This window comes from Procambarus clarkii, chromosome 17 (genome assembly GCF_040958095.1).
Source record: "Procambarus clarkii isolate CNS0578487 chromosome 17, FALCON_Pclarkii_2.0, whole genome shotgun sequence".
NCBI lineage: Eukaryota > Metazoa > Arthropoda > Malacostraca > Decapoda > Cambaridae > Procambarus > Procambarus clarkii.
Genome location: NC_091166.1, coordinates 47913955 through 47934162, shown reverse-complemented (window position 1 = coordinate 47934162; position 20208 = coordinate 47913955). Strand labels below are relative to the sequence as shown.

Here is a 20208-nt window from a genome sequence, read left to right as displayed (position 1 = left end):
GTGTCAGGTGTGGTGTAGGCGTGTCAGATGTGATGTAGAGTGTGTGTCAGGTGTGGTGTAGAGTGTCAGGTGTGTGTGTCAGGTGTGGTGCACAGTGTAGGTGTGGTTGAGACCGATGTGGGGGTGAATTTACATAGTGTAGCAGAGTATTTACCTGTAGTCGATTTCGAAAGTTGTACTCGCCAAACAAGGCTTGGAGCCAAGTGATTACCCGCTCCGTAAAGGCTGCTACTTGCAGGGACCCGCAGGCCAACATATTCAATAAACCCGCGTAATACGGCACTTCCTGTACCCATTTGTCCAACTGACTCGTGAAAACGTCCACGTTCATTTGGGCAATATTTCTTATACTTGGTGGAAGGGACGTAAATAATGGTTTGAAAACAGGGTTGTTGATTTATGGAACACATTACCGGGTAACACGACAGGCACTGGATTGTTTCAAGCGTAGGTTAGACCTATGTATGAGTTTGGGGTGGATTTAAATAGGACTCGAGTAGGACTATGCCTTCTGCAATTACTTTTATTGTTCTTATGTGGAGTTGTGATATTCATGCACTGTAATATCAGTGGTCATTCCTTGTTATTTTGTCGTACAAACTTTGGATGTGACCTTGCAGTATCTTCCATGTGTACATTATGTGATGCCTTTCTCGTCACCTTAAATACTTGGAGACCGTTCCAGTAATTTTGGTGTTGCTGGGTCCAGGTTATCTTGAGGTTATCTTGAGATGATTTCGGGGCTTTTTAGTGTCCCCGCGGCCCGGTCCTCGACAATCCTTCTCTGCTGTGGACTCCCATGGTACTATGTTCTGCCTGTCATCCTACAGTAGTTTGCTGTGTATTTACCTAGTTGTGCTTGAGGGGGTTGAGCTCTGGTAGTTTGGTCCCGCCTCTCAACTGTCAAACAACTAATGTACAGGTTCCTGAGCCTACTGGACTCTATCATATCTACACGTGAAGCTGTGTATGGTGTCAGCCTCCACCACATCACTTCCTAATGCATTCCATTTGTCTACTACTCTGACACTGAAAAAATTCTTTCTAACGTCTCTATGGCTCATTTTGGCACTCAATTTCCACCTGTGTCCCGTAGTGTGTGTGCCCTTTGTGTTAAATAGTCTGTCTTTATCTACCCAATCAATTTCTCTGAGAATCTTGTATGTGGTGATCATGTCCCCTCTAACTCTTCTATCTCCCAGTGACGTGAGGTTTAATTCCCGAAGTCTCTCCTCATAGCTCATACCTCTCAGCTCGGGTACTAGTCTGGTGGCAAACCTTTGAACCTTTTCCAGTTTAGTCTTATGCTTGACTAGATATGGACTCCATGCTGGAACCGCATACTCTAGGATTGGTCTGACATATGTGGTGTACAAAGTTCTGAAAGATTCCTTACACAAGTTTCTAAAGGCCGTTCTTATGTTAGCCAACCTGGCATATGCCGCTGATGTTATCCTCTTGATATGGGCTTCAGGGGACAGGTCTGGCGTGATATCAACCCCCAGGTCTTTCTCTCTCTGACTCTTGAAGCATTTCATCTCCCAAATGATACCTTGTATCTGGTCTCCTGCTCCCTACACCTATCTTTATTACTTTACATTTGCTTGGGTTAAACTCTAACAGCCATTTGTTCGACCATTCCTGCAGCTTGTCCAGGTCTTCTCGAAGCCTCAAGCTGTCCGCCTCTGTCTTAATCCTTCTCATAATTTTGGCGTCGTCAGCAAACATTGAGAGGAATGATTCTATACCCACTGGGAGATCATTTACGTATATCAGAAACAGGATAGTCCGAGTATAGAGCCCTGTGGGACTCCACTGGTGACTTCACGCCAATCTGAGGTCTCACCCCTCACTAACTCTCTGCTTCCTATTGCTTAGGTACTCCCTTATCCACTGGAGCGCCCTACCAGTTACTCCTGCCTGTTTCTCCAGCTTATGCATCAGTCTCTTATGAGGTACTGTGTCAAAGGCTTTCCGACAATCCAAAAAAAATGCAGTCCGCCCATCCTTCTCTTTCTTGCTTAATCTTTGTCACCTGATCGTAGAATTCTAGTAAGCCTGTAAGGAAAGATTTACCCTACCTAAACGCATGTTGATGGTTTGTCACGAAGTCCCTTCTCTCCAGATGTGTTACCAGGTTTTTTTCTCACGATCTTCTCCGTCACCTTGCATAGTATACAAGTTAAGGACACTGGCCTCTAGTTCAGTGCCTTTTGTCTGTCCCCCTTTTTGTATATTGGGACTACATTAGCCGTCTTCCATATTTCTGGTAGGTCTCCAGTGACTTACTATACACTATGGAGAGTGGCAAGCAAAGTGCACCTGCACACTCTTTCAATACCCATGGTGAGATTCCGTCTGGGCCAACAGCCTTTCTCACACTCAGATCACACAGATGCCTCTTGACCTCATTTCTTGCAATTTCGAACCCTTCCAAAGCCGCCTGGTTTACTGCCACCTCTCCTAGCGCAGTGACCTCACCTTGTTCTATTGTGAAGACCTCCTGGAACCTCTTGTCGAATTCTTCACACGCCGCTTTGTCATTCTCTGTGTACCTGTCCTCGCCTGCTCTAAGTTTCATCACCTGTTCCTTCACTGTCTTCTTCCTCCTGATGTGACTGTGTAGTAGCTTTGGTTCGGTCTTGGCTTTATTAGCTATATCCTTTTCATATTTTTTCTCAGCTTCTCTTCTCACACTAACATACTCATTCCTGGTTCTCTGGTATATCTCTCTCTGCTTTCTGGTGTTCTGTTATTTCGGACGTTCCTCCATGCCCTTTTGTTCAGTTCCTTTGTTTTCATACATGCCCTATTAAACCACGGATTCCTCTTTTGTTTCTCGGTGTGTGTGTGTGTGTGTGTGTGTGTACTCACCTAGTTGTGCTTGCGGGGGTTGAGCTCTGGCTCTTTGGTCCCGCCTCTCAACCATCAATCAACAGGTGTACAGGTTCCTGAGCCTACTGGGCTCTATCATATCTACACTTGAACTGTGTGTGTGTGTGTGTGTGTGTGTGTGTGTGCTCCCGTGCAGTGACTGGCGGCACCGGAAGACACTGCCGCACGCTATCAGCTGGGAGACGTAAACACATCCAGGAAATGTTCATGAGAGGGGGGGGGGTAGGCCGGGGTCATGTCAGCTAAATACCGCTTCCTTCATCTCTGGAGCCACCTGTCAGTCACGTCACACAACACACGGGCCCACCTGTCACGTCCCGTCACACCCCACCACACATACGGGGACCCAAACACGGCCACAAAGATGTCCAAAAGTGGTCGACGGGACCTCAAAGCACATCACACCACCACAAAGACAACTCCTTCAAGGAGGAAGATAAGTCTTGAAGTATCACTGTATATCACTATCATTGTCTTGGTGTCAAGGTCAGCTGGGCAAGATTCCGCGAACATTAATAATAAAGTAACATGTATCATTATAATCATTCTACATCTATTATACACAATCAATATATCGTATACCCATTGTCAACTTTCATGATACGAATATAATTATTGTTACCATACCATTACAGAATGGGGTATAATTAGGCTAGGGTATAATTGATATAAATTAAACTCATTTCAATTTAATAACACATAAGCTAACCTCCAGTTATAGGCCAGAACAGAAAACCTGACTGGACAACACCAGCCTATTCATGTCGGTTAGGAGTTTGGAATCATTGAAATGTCGTTACCAAAAAATTAAATAATGAAACTTTATACTCTCCTCTTACAAATGTTTACAAGCCTACTCTCTTAATGAACCGACAAGCTATAAGTACTGTACAGCTTGTGCAAGTACTACTGTATGTTGAGTACAACAATACAGAATAACTGATACACTACAGTTACTGCGATAATCAATCCCCTCCTCACCAGCCTCTCACAGTTCTTGATAAATTTATCTGAAATTCTGAAAATTTTCAATTCTGAAAGCCGGGGCTTTGGCCTGGGTTCGTCTCCTGGCCGGGGAGGAATGACTGGGCGCCAGTCCTTGACGGTACGCCTCTGTTCACCTTCTGTTCACATTCACGAGTAGTGAACGGGTACCTGGTTGTTAAACAATTTGGCGGGTCATATTCTAGGGAAAATTAGGATGAAGGACCTACCCGAAACGCTATGTGTGCTAGTGGCTCTACAAGAATGTAAGAACTCTTGAATATAACAAATATATATATATTATCCCCAGCCACTTCATCACTTGATTCAGTCATCGAAACGAAACCATGAGGATTATCCTCGGATGCCCTCCGTACAATTAAATTACTAACATGAGGAAGGAACTGAATATTTCATGTGTAAGTGTTCGTATCACTGAAATTAATGCTTTCATTTGTATCAAGATGTTTAGGCTGCCTCCAGCCTAACCCCCTGCACTGAAGCCCTCCAAGCATTCTTTCTTGAAGGTGAGCATTCCTCCAAATGAATTACCAAGACTGCCACTGTGGCTCAGAATGTATAATATTCATCACCTCTACCAAGAGAGACAACAACGACACTTTTCTGCCCCATGGGAGGGGGGGGGGGGGACCATGGGAGATCACCCCTTTCCAAATTACTGTCCCCCCTTTCCCATCCAAAAAGCTGATTAAAGAACAACCCTTGCTCCGACAAGAAGCAAAGTACAATGCCTTAAGCCTAATTGATGCTTTGGTCAGAGAGCGGTCCCTTTCCCAAGTTATTTACGCTGATGGCCCCTTACACCAGTAGTTACTTTGTTTGGGCGTGAACCAACTATTTGACTTTGGGCGTGAACCCTTTTTTGGACTGAGGGACCTTCCGGGCCACTCGTTGCAATGGCCTTGCGGTTCTAGTCTCTTTGTCTTGTAGCATATTTCATGTGTAGCCTTCTGGCTATTTTCCTCATGCTGTGTCTTGCGGCGTTTGTGGGAACTTGAGGTATACCTGGGATATATGCAGCACTTGACCATTCCCCAGGATGCCACCCACAACAGTCGACTAACACCCAGGTTCCTAAACACTGCTAGGTGAACAGAGGCGAAGGATGTAAGGAGACTTGTCCATACGTCTCCCCCTGTCTGGGATACAGGGCGAGACTGGTGCCTGCCTGCACCAGTCCTATGGGGTAGCTGGAAGCGCAGTTGTCGTGACAGCGAGAGATGGCTCCTTCTCCCATGAGTTTGGAGTGCGTATAAATAACTGGGCCTCCACTCTTCAAAAAGAACTGGTTGTCATAATCCTTGCACTCGAGCACATATATGAATCCAAAGTTAAGACGCTAATTGTAATCCTTGTCATACTGGACTGCATTCAGCTCCCCAAGGCACAACTGTGACATGCTTGTGTCTGAAGCAAGACACAGATATAATGAGATAATCAATGATGGAATCAGAGTTTGCCTCCTGTACATTCCTTCCCATATTGGTCTTCGAATGCATGATAGAACTGATGAGTTAGCTAAAATTTTTGCTCGTAAAGAGGGAATTGATTACCATCTTTGACTGCCTTTGAGCAGCCTGAGGGCAGTAATATTCCGGAACATCAACAAAATCTCGTAGACTTGAGGCACAGTGATATTCACACCAGCTACTTCATCTATCATCATTCTATTAAGCAGGAAGAACCGTACGTCTATGGGTAATCCAATAAGGTTAGCAGATAAAGATGTTACTTCTAGATGTTACCAATGCTAAAATATAGAAGTAATTCAGAGATAACACCATCAATGGAGTCAAAGAAATGTGTAAGCACTTCATTCATAATGATGTACTGCCAGTAATCATAGCGAAGTATCCAAAATTGGCTTACTGTAGGTGCAGCCTGTACATGACTGTAAAGCTGCCACCCAGTTGGGTGGGTGTGGAGCAAGACTAGTAACTGTGTGACTCACCAGAGATGTAAAATGCCTTGTATAGTGACTGTTGTGAACCTCTTGTTGAATCACTTGTGATTTAAAACGATCATTGATATATGTATTTGTGTGTGTGTGTGTGTATATATATATATATATATATATATATATATATATATATATATATATATATATATATATATATATATATATATATAAATAAATAAATAATATATAATATATAATATAATAAAATAAAATAAAAAGACCTAACCTAAATTAACATAACTAAGTCAATAATTTTTGTTCTTAATATAATAATAATAATAATTCAAATAAACCAATTGGAAACAATTTGTTGAAAAAAAAGAATCACTCGGCCTATTAGGCAAATTGGGCCTTGCATAGTAGGCCAAGAAGTGCATTCTGGCTACTAGGTATGATATATACACACACACACACACTTGTTGGTTGAGAGGCAGGACCAAAGAGCCAGAGCTCAACCCCCACAAGCACAATTAGGTGAGTACATGCACACACACACACAGGCTTCTTGTCCCTGATAAAATGATGATTATTATTACTATATTATTATCCAGAGAGTAATCACACTTATGTGATGTGCCAATGAGAAAATCCATAGGAGCTGTGATGATTTCGAACCTATATAGTGGGTGTTCCCACGCACACACCCTAGTCAACTAGGCCATGCCATGGTCAAAAGGGTTGCAACCTGGAGTTCTACAGAGTTCACAAGTGTTTCCTGATACTTCCACTGAAGCCAGACCAGGATTTTCATTCAATTTCCCCATGCACTCTGACTCTGTCATTCAGGAATGTTCTACCTCTGATGCTCCTCTTTCGATACACAGAACATTGTATTGAAAGAGGAGCATCAGAGGTAGAACATTCCTGGATGACAGAGTCAGAGTGCAGGGAAAGGATGGGGGAGGGGGGGGGGGATTGTGTGAAAATCCTGGTCTGGCTTCAGTGGAAGCCTCAAGAAACACTTGTGAGCTCAGTAGAACTCCAGGTTGCAATCCTTTTGACCATGTCGTGGCCCTAATTGACTAGGGCGTGTTCGTGGAAACAACCACGCAGAAGTTTGAACCCTTATCACGGCTCCTACGGATTTTCTCATTATTATTATTATTATTACATGGGCACCTCGGTTTACGAATTTAATCCATTCCTGGAGACGGTTCGTAACCCAAAAATTCGTAAACGAAGCGAATTTCCCCATAAGAAAAATTGAGGAATGAATTAATCCATTGCTGACTCTCCAAAAATTTCATTTCAAAGTAAACTTTATACACAATTCACCCAAATCTTCACTACAAAAGTATGTACAAGTCTTCCTGTTGGCACATGGAAGACGGGGAGGAGGAGAGATGTTACTGTTTGGAAGGGGAGTCCCCTTCTATTATACTATCAGGCAGTGATGACTTCTCTAGGGTCCTCACTCTGGCACATTTTGCCTGCATACCGCTAGGATCTGCTTCTGGCTCACTGCATGATTTTCTTATTTTTTTCTTGATTGTTTTTCCCTACTTTGTAACACTTGTCTGTAGTGAGACATCATTGTCATTAATAAAATCAATGCAACGGCCTGCTAAAGCTTTATCTGTGATTCTTTTCAGCATAACTTTGCAGTTCTTCCCATACTGCACACATTTTCTTAATTAATGAGGAAAGGACATCCTTTTCTGCCTCCTCCCTGAAGATTTGTTATACTGCCTAGCTAGTTCAACAACATGTGTACCATTTTCATGTTTACGAATGATATTTTTTTTTCCTCTATGGTCATTCTCACAGGTGATTTCTTGCCTTGAACCTTACCACTGGCTTTCTTGGGACCTATGGCGAGATATATAATAACAACTTTTATGCTCAAATAGCCAAAAATCCCCCCTAAAAATGTAAGTCCTTGCAAAGAATTCAGGCAGGATAGTCACTGGGCGCAAGGCACTGGTAAACTGAGGCGCGATCACTGTGCCACCATGCACTAGGTCGGCCATACACGTATCAACAAACTCGTATCCCGAGGTAAAGTTCGTAACCCGATTCAAATTTTCCGAACAAATCGAGCTCGTAACCCGAAAAGTTCGTAAACAGGGGCGTTCATAAACCAAGGTACCACTGTATTATTATTATTATTAATTATAACCCAAGCACCTAAGGAGAGAGCCATAGAACCAAACCCCCTAAAAAGTCTGAACAGGAAAAGACGACATAGATTCCACCTCAGGCAAAACAGAACACACACTGACCTTGGAAGTGGCAAAAGGACACCAAGCAGTGAGAGTAGGAAAGTGCCCTCAGTCATCCACAGCTCAGCAGAACTTTTATTCACAACACATCACTCATCTACACTCACCCCCATACAACACTGTGCTTATTTTTACAAAAAGGAACAACTGGTTAAAAAAAAAATGGTGTGCAAGCCCTACATACAAAACATAATTATAAATTAATTAAAGTGAATAAAGTGATAAGTTTGGTACAGATACATTCTCACATCATATACAAATATTGCAGTGCTGTACCACATACTGTATATATGAACAAAAATATAACTAATGTACAGTATATTCAAAAATAAATATTATTAGGTTTTGTTAAGTTAAATTATATTATCATAAATCAAGACAGGATAATGCTTCATCAATTTACCAAAATAGTTCAGCTGAAGCTTGTAGAATAGTGATTTCTTCACTAATCAATGATGGTATCAACCTTAAGTTTTCAGGCACAAGATTATGGAGTGTACATTGAAAATGAGATAATTCACACTATCAGGGACAGGAAGCCCTTACTTAGACTCATCAAGGTCCCCCCAAGGTCAACTACTGACCTTCCACAGGATGCAACCCACAACAGTTGCCTAGCTCCCGGGTGGGCACCTATTTACTGCTTGATTAAAGGTATTAGATAAAAGAAACCATAGCAAACCATTTCTGTCCCACTTGAGTATCATTGAGTATCATTGAGTATCATCATCGTTGAGTATCATTGAGTATTGAGGGCCGGGTTTAGGGAGTAGAAGAACTCCCAGATCCCCATCAAGCAGGTATCAAACCTGAGGTCCTCAATTATGAGCCAATGACATAGATCACTGTACTACAGAATCCATCAGGACTATCCTGCCATATAGCTACCAAATGAAAGTCTCTTGGCTGCATGCACTATTAGGTTCTGCTAGATTAGGTTATGTAAGTTAGGTTAGATTAGGTAAGTTTAGTTGGATTAGATTTGGCTAAGTATAGTGAAGCACTATCAACTGACTTGCCACCATAAATTTTACTCTCCATTACAAAAAAGAAAAGTTTTTGAATTTAAATAGCACCTTGGGGGCTGAAGCATTTAGTCCTATGACTGCAGCTTTGGAAGTGGTGGCATTAAACTTTTCAAATGTGTAGGACGATATTAGGGGCTTTATTTTAGCAATAAGCTAAACATGAACATAAAAAATACACAGCTCTGATTGTCAAAGCCCAAGTTGTATTTGAAGTGAACTGAACTTTTTCAGCATCTATGTTATTACAACACTTGGAATGAGACGTTAACATCCTGTGGCAGTAGTACATTTGTTAGGGAGATTATGTAAATGAAGACAAGCCCTATTCCCAGCAATTACAATATATCAATAGCCGATTCTCGTTTCAATTATTGTAAAAAAAAATTCTGGAGGGCGTCCATGGACTTGCCAGAGATGCAGTGCCGGGCAAGCCCCAGGATGTCCCCATTAGCCTAAGAGTCCTAGACAGTCAAAACAATAATATACTTTACTTACCAATTCATCCAATGAAGAGTAATAGGAGTTGAACACTTGACAACACTGATTATATATACCTATACAATATCTTTCTTACAAAGTCACACTTGCAACATAGAGCACATATTATTTTAAAAAAATCCGTAAACACTTATTTCCACAGGTAGTGTCTTACTACTAATCTGGCTATGAACTAGACTTTATTATGTATATTGAAGACTGGTAGAGGGATCACACGGGTTTAACAAGAGGAGAGCAGGCCACCTTCGGCCACCCAGCGCGGGATGGATGTCAAAAATCTGTTTTCATAGAAGCTTCCTTGTTTACATCTCAGGGGGCAGCACTCTCCTATACATATTATTAATAATCTTCATATTACTCTAAAAACTAATTATTAGTTCATTTACATGTAAATATAATTGTATTTTATGATATAATTGTAAATATAAAGTGTAATCATTCATAATGTATAATATTTATTTAGTGCTATTTTAGCCAATACACCAGTTTCTAACTACGGGCTCGCCATAGCCCGTGCTGCTTGGTGCTTTTTGTACCGGGGTAGCGAATCTTTAACAATAACAACCAGTTCCTATCAATCATAAAGTTGTTATTGTGCCTTATTAAGATGTACAGTGACCACAATACAGCAGTTGCAACATCAGGATCTGCGGGTTGGTACAAGACTTCAACCAAATACGAACCACCACTTAGTTTGATGAAAGGGAACAGTTGAACAACAGAAGTGCACTTACATCGCATCAGGCTTGGATACCCATGTGCATGGGAAATAGGCTTACAGGTTCCGTTAGATGAGAGGAAATGTCAGCACTGTGGAGAAATGCCAGACATTCCACTGGAACATTATCTAACACAGTGCACAGTTACAAACCCATTAAGATTTCAACTTAGATTCAACAGAGCAGAGGATAATAATATAATAATATTTTATTCAGGAAAAATACATACATAGACGCAGAGTTACAAATATAATGTTGGATTAATAGAGCTAGTACATACAATACCTAAAGCCACTAACTAATACGCATAGCGTTTCGGGCAAGGTATGGGAAAAAAACACTCAGACTAAAACTTAATAGTAATTGGGAGTAAAAAACTTGTGTTGAAAAAAGGAATAAAAACAAGAAAAAAAAGGGGGGGGGGGGACATGGCAGAAATCAGCAATTGTACAAGTTGGTCAACAAGCAGCATTACTTTGAAGCAAGACACGGGTTGACATTTAGGGGTAAGGTAGGTTACATGTAGTTAATTAGGTAGTACTTAGTTCTACTCTTAAACTGGTTGAGAGGCACAGCCTTTGGCATGATTGTTGAGGTCATTCCACATTCTGGGTCCCTTGAATTATAGAGCATTTCTAGTTTGGTTAAGTCGCACTCTTGGAATATCAAATAGGTACAACCTTTGACATAATTGGGAAGGTCATTCAACATTCTTTCATCAAACTAAGTGGTTCGTAGTTGGTTGAATTCTTGTACCAACCCGCAGATCCTGATGTTGCAACTGCTGTGTGGTGGTCACTGTACATCTTAATAAGGCACAATAACAACTTTATGATTGTTAGGAACTGGTTGCAGTTGTTAAAGACTTGTTAGCCGGAACAAAAAGCACCAAACAGCATGGGCTATGGCGAGCCCGTAGTTAGGAACTTGTATTGGAGGATAAAATAGCACTAAACAAATATTATATATTATGAATTATTACACATTCTAGGTCACTTGATTTGTAGAGCATTTGAAGTTTGATTAAGTCGCACTCTTGGAATACCAAATAGGTATTTGTTTCTGGCGTGGTTTCAAAAGCCTCAGATACGGACGGAATTCATTCCAAAGTCGTAAAGGACTGGCAGATGAATTATTCCTACCATTGAAATCCCCTTTTCAGACAATCTCTGGACTAAGGGATAGTTTCCCTAGACAGGAAATATGCAAATGTCACTCCTATTTTCAAAAAAGACAGAAAGAATTCAACAGAAAACTACCGTCCGATTAGTTTGACGAACATCTTCAAACTTGTGGATAGAATCCTAAAGGAGGGAACCAGTCACCATCTCACTGACACTAACACTGACACCAACACACTGACACAAAAAAACTAATAAAATCAACGCAATATGGGTTTGTTAAAAATAGATCCTGCCTTACAAACCTGCTCACATTTAGCAAAGGGTCGTCCATAACGGAAATTAATTTGACTGGAGAAATGTGGTGAGTGGGGTATCACATGGGCACATTTTGGGGCGGAAGAGGAAGAAGAGGCATAGGTGAAGGGAAGTTTAGAAGTGGGAAATGCAGTGTGAGGTATGAAAGCAGGCAAGTGCTATATAGTCGTAATGGCTTAGCGCTTTCTCCTGATAATTTGCCTCCCTAAACGACAAGTCGTCATATATCATCATTCCCAGATCTTTTAAATATGGCGTTTTCACTATGGGAAGATTGGTGTTAGTAAGGATGAGCGCTGGCTGGTGTTGGGCAGAAGGAGCGCTGGGAAGTGGTCGCGGCCATAACAAGGGAACAACAGTTCAAACTGGCAGAGCGGGAGCCGCGGCCACACACACCTGACGGTACCCTCACAGGTGTGTAGGTGTGTGTGTACAGTACATGTACTATACTTACTCTGAGCACAGCTGTACCTGTAGCCGTGGGAAAGGTGTAAGCGACAGATGTGTTGCTGTAGCACTGAGGAACACACCAGGATAACTGCTGGGTTTTGGGGGATAATTTTGAAATGTGTAAAAATACTCTTCTCACCCACCAGCATATAATTAATATGTAATATAACATATAATATGTACGTTAACAACACATTTATTTTTTATAAAGATATAATAACTGGTTCATCTCAAAGATTGTGTGTGTGTTAAGCTGAGAGGTTATAAGGTGCTGCTCTACGACACTGCAGCAGTTTAACCATTAATTTGTGTATAAATGACCCAGTGTACATTCTTGTAAACAAATAATATAGCTTATCCAAAATTGTTTGCAGTGTTTTAGCAACAGTGCTAATAAATGCAAACATGACAGGACAGGGCTGATCTCCCTGAAACATTTAATATACCTTTTGACTTGGCTTGGGCTTTGACTTGGGACCCTTGATTTGCATTACATTTCTGCTTTGTTTCTCACTAGGAATATCAAAGCATTTGTCAATAGTAAAAAGAATTTGCAAGTCTTCTGACCACTTGTAGAGTTCATGTAGATCTCTTTGTAAGGCTTCAATATCATTATCATTTCCCAATTTACCATAAATGCTTGTGTCATCTGAAAATTTGATGATGTGGTTTATAATATTCTCATCTACGTCATTGATGGATATGACAAAAAGGGTTGGCCCCGAAATGGACCCCCTGTGGTACCCCACTCACCAGATTTCTCCAGTAAGATTCATTCCCATTTAGCACTATTCTTAGTTTTCTTTGTTTTAACCATTGTTTTATTCATTCTAGTATTCTACCATTTATTCCATTTGCTTGTAATTTCCTTGCCAGTCTTTCATGTGGTACCTTATCAAAGGCTTTAACAAAATTCATATATTCTACATCCACCGGAAGTCCTTTGTAATACTGTACTCTAGCCTCTCCTCGTAGCACTTGTCTTTTGGTTCCAGGAGCCATTTACTGTCATGTCTTTGCACCTTTTCCAGTTTATTGGTGTTATTCTTAAGATATGAGCACTGTGTAAACATGATTGAAAGATTTATTTATTTATTTATTTATTTATGCTAGTACAAGTTTTCTTATATTCTTGGACAGCCACTAGCATGCATAGCATTTTGGGCAAGTCCTTAATCCTAATTTTCCTGGAATATGACTCCCCAAATTGTTTAACAACCAGGTACCCAATCACTGCTGAGTGAACAGAGGCTACAGTTAAGGACTGGCGCCCAGTAAATCCTCTCCGGCCAGGATACGAACCCAGGCCAAATTGCTTGCAAAGCGCTGATTGAATGTTTTACCATTGTGCCATGGGGATTTCTGAAAGATGTGTTCACTCGTTTTCAGAAAGAACAATAGTGATACACTAAATATACAGTATATTTGAAAAACTAAAAAATGCGTTTTATGGAAACCATTTACTGTTCAGTGGAAACTAAAACCATGTGACAATGTATATTGTGAGATATGCTGGCATAAGTAACTTAATGTATTTTATGAATGGTTACAATTAAAAATTTTGTTACTGCTATTTTTTGTTAAAAGGCTATTTTGATGTACAGTGCAGTACAGTTTGTTTTCTTTCAGGTTGTTAAGGTCATTAAGAATGTCGACAAGAATGGATAGCAGCATGCACACCTGGGCTGTCAGTTTGACACGTCATCATAGGGTGTTCAGTAACGACCAGCCTCTAACCCCTGAACATTTCTCTAAGTAATTATTATTAAACAAGTGTTGTATTTTCTGTTTGTGCAATTGTTGTGTGTACATATTGTACATAAAAATTAATTAAATCATAATAGGCTAAGCATTAAAATCATAGCCCTATAAACTTAAAGCCAGGCATTAAACTCATAGGCCTTGAGAGGTTGTATTGTTTGACTAGAATACATTAAAGAGATTGTCACATAGGATAGAAATTGCTAAGATATAATGATCTTTCTGTAGATGTGTCAGTACATGTGTAACTTTTTTGTTGTCCATATTATAACAATACTGTACAGTACGTGAAAATTTAACCACCTTGAGGTTACCTTGAGGAGCTTCCGGGGCTTAGCGTCCCCGCGGCCCGGTTGTCGACCAGGCTTCCTGGTTGCTGGATTGGTCAACCAGGGTGTTGGACGTGGCTGCTCGCAGGCTGACGTCCAACACCCTGAAGGAAGGAATGGTGGGAAAGATATTGTTGTCGTGATAAGATTTTAACTTGTTATAACGTGGAAACAAATACACAAACAAACAAATACACAGTTGTATCATACACAAAATTAAGACTCTTCTTTAGAACAGTATTATTTACTTCCCATATCTCCCTATCTATATACTGTATACAGTATATTCTATAAGTGTGGGAACATTATACATCTCTGGCATACTCTTATATTTATACCAAACCAGTTGCTCATTATACAGTATCATTAAATTTGACACATTTTGAATAAAATTACTGTGTGTTCTTTAGACATATGTTATAGTACAGTGTGTGTTACTTTTCAGATTGACACGTGATAAGACCTTACAGCCAGTGTTTTCCTTCTTAATGCGTCATGTGCGCTCACCAGAAGAAAGAAGATTAATCAAGTTAAATTTAAAGCAAGCTCGTTTCAGAAAGGTAAATTTATCCTTTTGTTTTTTATTTGGATTGAGCAGTTTTACCATGAAATTTTGTTTTCATTACTTCATTATAATACCCAGTTTCCAACTTTCATTAGGTAAGGAGGCATCAGTTCCCTCCAAAAATGGGAAAAATATAGTCAAAGATTATAGATATTAAAAAAGAAAATGAGGATGATCCCTATGCCTTTAGTAAGTGCAGTACTCTTTAACCATTTATTGCACTGCATTACAGTATTTCTGGTTAGGTCCCTCAGCAGCCTCCCTCTCTCATTGTACTGGCACTCAAAGGCCATGTCTGATATACTTTTTTTTTATTTTTTTAATATAACACAGGTGGGTATAGGAGCAGATGATAGCTAACTCCTGTTATCAGGCTGAGAGCTTTCCAAACCCATAGCTCATGGAAAGCCTTACCCATTAGTTTCCCTGGAATATGACCTGCGAATCATTTAACAACCAGGTACACAATCGGTGCTGGGTGAACAGAGGCGTACAGTTAAGGATTAGCTCCTAGTCAATCCTCTCTGGCGAGGGTATGATCCTAGGCCAAATCTCTTGTAAAGTTCAGGGTAAGTGTGTTACTATTGCACCAAATCGCCAAATATTGTAATCACGTTTGGGGCTAATGCTTAAACTATTTCAAAAGAGTGTATGCTAGTTACTTTGAATAGCTCTTATTTGGCAGGAATAAATGCCTGGTGCAATTTTTTTGGGGGGATAACTCACACAGCATATTACACCTAATATGTGATAGAACATAAATAATAATGCAAATGCTTTGTTAAAGTGGTAGGGTTAGTTTCCTTGCAACTGTTGAAAGTTGAAGTTGAATGAGAGGCCAGGTATTCCTCTTATCTTTTACACTCTAACCCTATAATACTTTTCCGCCCTAACTAACCGAATAGATGCCAGGGGATAATTGATGATGATGAGTATTACATATGGTGTTCCCTAAAACTGTCAATTTTTAATTTAACTTGACCATACTTATAAGATATCTGATTTATAATACTGTACTGTATTTGTTTTTAACAGCAAATAAAAGCTGATCAGGAAATGTCAGCATCAGAGGAGCGATTCAGACTTGAAGCTGCTATTGTTGATGCAATTTCAGCTGTGGAAGCCGAAGCGACCGAAATTCAGCAACTAAGTATATTTCTACTTCCTTTGCTATTTACAGACTGTTAGACTCCATTTGGTGGTCACATGGACATTAGTTGTAAACCTTGAAAATCTACATAATTATATATAGCAAGAAAAACCTACATGTAGCTTATTTAAATTGACCACTATTTTCTGGAAAGTTTGAGATCACTCACACTACTATGGTACACAAAAATATATTACAATTTCTTCATTAATCTTAATTGTGATTTTATCCGTTTGTTGGTATCTGTTTGAAATTTTCTTCGTGCTTTTCTATAATTTGTTTGTTATTGATCACTGCTTAGAAGCCCTAATTGTTAACTTGTCCCTGACAAACTAATTTTTGTTCATTTGCTTATAATGTACTGGATTTGTGATTTGTTATATTACAGATACAGTACACACTCATTCCAACCTGTCATCCAATAGTGATGATAAGTTTAGCAAGCATTAGTCGACCGTAAAAAATTTACTATTGCCCTCTAAAAAAAAAATTAGGTTTTGTACTATTCCTTTTGTAGGCAACATGAGAAAGAAGGCGACAACCAAATAAAAATTTGTCTAGGCCTAGTATAGAACATGTGTACTAATTTAGGCCTAAAATGGTATATATTAGGACTAGGATTGCTTATTTAGTCCTTGGAGAAGTTAAATTGTATAGTTACTGTTCCACTTCTTAGCATGCTATTTTAAGTATACCAGTGCAGGCGATGAGTCACAATATCGTGGCTAAAGTGAGTTGACCAGACCACACACTAGAAGGTGAAGGGACGACGACGTTTCGGTCCGTCCTGGACCATTCTCAAGTCTCATCGACTTGAGAATGGTCCAGGACGGACCGAAACGTCGCCGTCCCTTCACCTTCTAGCGTGTGGTCTGGTCAACTAAGTATACCAATAGTGCAAAATATGAACTTCTTTGAGTCCAACAATCCATTTGTTGCATGTTTGGTCAACAGTTGCTGTAAATACTATAATGTTTTGGAGAATGGGTTGACTAATTCACACATATCGTTGTAAAATGTAACATTCTGTACGAGTTCAGCAATAACAGATTTAATTTCTTGCAGATCAATTTATGGCAAGAAAGATCTCTGATATTATTATTTGTTGTGCTGTCTGTGGGATTTGTAAACTTAACTCTTTTTGTATTTGTTTCTTTTATGGAGATGTACAGGTTTTTCATGTTGAACCTTTTTTCCTTTGTGGCACAGTACATATATTTGTTATTTCCATAAGCTAATTTTTTTGTTTAGCCTGCACATTGTATTTCAATGCATTTTTCCAAATAAGCAAGATGCAAAAACATCTAAAACCATATTTTAAACATATACCTGCGCACACTCTGAACATGGGTGCTTTTGTGACTTCCATTGCAGTGTGAGCTTGTTCCTAGGCATCCCCCTCTGTGTGTGTTTGTGTGCTGCCAGGTTTCCTGGATTTGTCCCCATTTCTGGGGTTCTTTCCTTCTGGATTTTGGGCCCCCTGTTGGGTTATGGGTTCCATTCCTTACCCCCTCCCATCCCCTCTGGCATGCTGACTTCCCATCTTTTGGCTAATATTATACTTTTAATTGTTATTTCATTTATATGAGCATGAATTTTTTTGTAATTGGCTACAGTGTATGCATTTGATTATTTGTTAAATATTTTATTGGGGAAAGACCAGAGAAAAGAAGAGCTTCACCAGAAAGAAGTTGAAATGAAACGCCGAATAATGCTGATGAAAGTGGTACAGGAAGAGCGAGATAAGGAGGTTGATCTCTGCCTGTCGTGGAGTCCTCGGCTTTGTAATTTAATAGAAAAGGATTATAAAAAGGACAATAAAGATGCAAGAGCAGACCTAGTAATGCAGGTACAGTGTAGCATTGCTCAAAATTGTTTATACATTACTGGTCAAAGGGGAAAGCATGCAGTTCAGGTTAATTTACTATTTCATTCTTTTATCAGTTTATTGGTAAGTATTTAATGTTATATAGTACAGTATATCAGAAATCTATTTTAATGTTCCATCTCAGAAATACATTAAGAAATACTTTTAAAAGTGATGAATGTTTTACAATAATGTTCTTCAAGTAGAAATTAAAATGATGAAACAATAATTAATATTTTTGTCATACTTACTGTTTTTCACTGTCATGAGATTTCCCACTCCATGAAAGTGGGAAACATAGTAATGATGATGTATAATTGCTTGAAAAGTTCCTTGTGGTGGCAATGCTGAGAATGTCTTCCTGCCTGATTATCATGATTTTTATATACAGTAATAAAAATAATACTGTAATTCATTGTGCCGGGGGACAGAAAGCCAGAGTGTATTCATACACGTTTGGCTTTTATTGAGGTCGCCCCCCTCCTAAGGCTGAAGTACTGACCCCGCCCAGGATGCAACCCCACCACAAGCTGACTAACTCCTGAGTACCTACTCATTGCTAGGTGAACAGAGGCATTTAGTGAAAGGAAATGTGCCCAATCATTTCTGTCCCGCCTGGGATTTGAACCCAGAATTCTCAATTGTGAGTCGAGAACGAACCCTACTGTACTACTGGGACCCTCTATTGAATGGACCCTCAACTGAATGGCATTGCTGAGAGATGTGCTTAACATTTTCAGATTTTCATACACTACATTGACTTAAATAACAGAGCTGAAGGCACATTGCTTAAATCAGCCATTTAGTTTAGTTATTAAATTAATTAATTTAATAAATTATAATAAAAAGTGTGTTACTATATATAATCTTTGCTTGTTGAAAACTATTTAGGGTTGGAGTTTAATTAAGCTGGGTAACCAGAAATGAATAAAAGTTAGTTTTTACTTGGTTCTATATTCTAACAAGGCATTTTTATCTTAACAGTTGCGAGGCAACTTTTTGGATCTAGAACGACTTCACCATTCAATAATCAGGGGCCGTTTATCCACCCCAGATTCCATTCACCAACAGAAGGTATTAAGTGTTTGCATTTTTTTTTTTATTCTTATCATTTATAAAATAATTATACTGTTATGAGTAATTTAAAACCCTTAAATATTTGTGTGTGTTATTTTGTTGTGGACTATTTTTCATACAAAGAACATTTCAAATGGTGGTGTAACATAATCGAAGTGGATTGGCGAGATGTTTGGCTTTGGTAGGTCAATGTGGTCTTTGGAGGCCTGATGCAATTCCTAATGCTTGGCCCACCATCAGCACGTAAGTACTGGGTCTGCTACAGGCCACATCTGGGCCTGCTAGTAACGAGCATTTTGTTGCATTTGATGCTTTATTTTAATGACATAATTTTGACCATAGGTACGGTTATGTGAGCAAATTAAAGTGACCCTGGATGACTGGAATCCTAGAATGCTGATGGATGGCATTTTAAGTGAGGCTCGGGAGAATACTCGCAATCTTCACTCCAAAGTTCAATGTGTAGACTTGGCAAGAGATGCACATGAGCTCAGGTATGTTGGAATGCATTAGGAAGTGATTTTTTTTTTCTACCACAGACATGGCCACACATTTACAATGCTAACCAAAATATACTGTATACATTTTCTTCTGTCCTCCATGGACAGAGTTTTGTTAAACATATACTTCAGGGATTTATTGAACAGTCAACCATAGAAGGTGATTCGGTGCTTTTAAAATGCTAAGCTAACCTACATACGTAAATACATAGATAATCAGATTTAAGTATGCCCTACATAAAGTGTTCAAAGTGTCTTTTACATAGTATCATTAATGTGCATTCAAGTGATGTGGTGGAGGAATGTTAGAAGAATCTGATGGAGGTGTATAGATGTTGCAATGTTGAGTTTTTAGTTAACAGCCTAATTTATAAACTTTTTGTTTTCTAGGCTAAAGTGCGAGAGTGATGGATCATTTGTTGATGAGATGAACCCAGGAGGAGTAATAGAATCTGTTCGTGAGTTACTTGGGCACATGAGTGCAGCTCATGTTAAATTGTATTTGGAGGCCCACATAGCTCATCAGGCAGCCCAAACCTTAACTGGTGCACTTAATGCACTAAATAACAATATATCTGCTGTTGCCAAGGTAAGGCCCTCCTCCACAACAGTATACAGTATTCCCTCTTGTGACTGGGTATTTTACTCTGTATTTTTCAGTGTATACAGGTAACAAAATCTGGTTCTTGGGCTAGTTTACTGTTGTGCTTGTTCTTGATAATGGATGGAGATAGCATGCACTA

General features: G+C 39.6%; 1 protein-coding gene and 1 long non-coding RNA gene across 6 annotated transcripts in view; one reads left to right on the top strand and one right to left on the bottom strand.

Annotated features, from left to right (window-relative positions):
* LOC123772473 (uncharacterized) overlaps window positions 1–9896 on the bottom strand; it is a 149267-nt gene extending 139371 nt beyond the window's left edge. Inside the window, exon 1 of the long non-coding RNA XR_011228935.1 lies at window positions 9606–9896. This is a non-coding gene — a long non-coding RNA (uncharacterized lncRNA). The remainder of the gene's footprint in view (window positions 1–9605) is intronic.
* LOC123772474 (myosin-11) overlaps window positions 1–20208 on the top strand; it is a 42037-nt gene that overhangs the window by 4853 nt on the left and 16976 nt on the right. The window contains exons 1-8 of one of the 5 annotated variants that reach the window (XM_069325971.1): window positions 12048–12180; window positions 13846–13971; window positions 14752–14866; window positions 15907–16021; window positions 17680–17870; window positions 18873–18962; window positions 19308–19459; window positions 19856–20054. In XM_069325971.1, the coding sequence (XP_069182072.1) occupies window positions 13865–13971; window positions 14752–14866; window positions 15907–16021; window positions 17680–17870; window positions 18873–18962; window positions 19308–19459; window positions 19856–20054 (969 nt within the window). In that variant the 5' untranslated portion in view covers window positions 12048–12180; window positions 13846–13864. The other 4 variants (XM_069325973.1, XM_069325972.1, XM_069325969.1 and 1 more) reach the window with 4 other exon arrangements.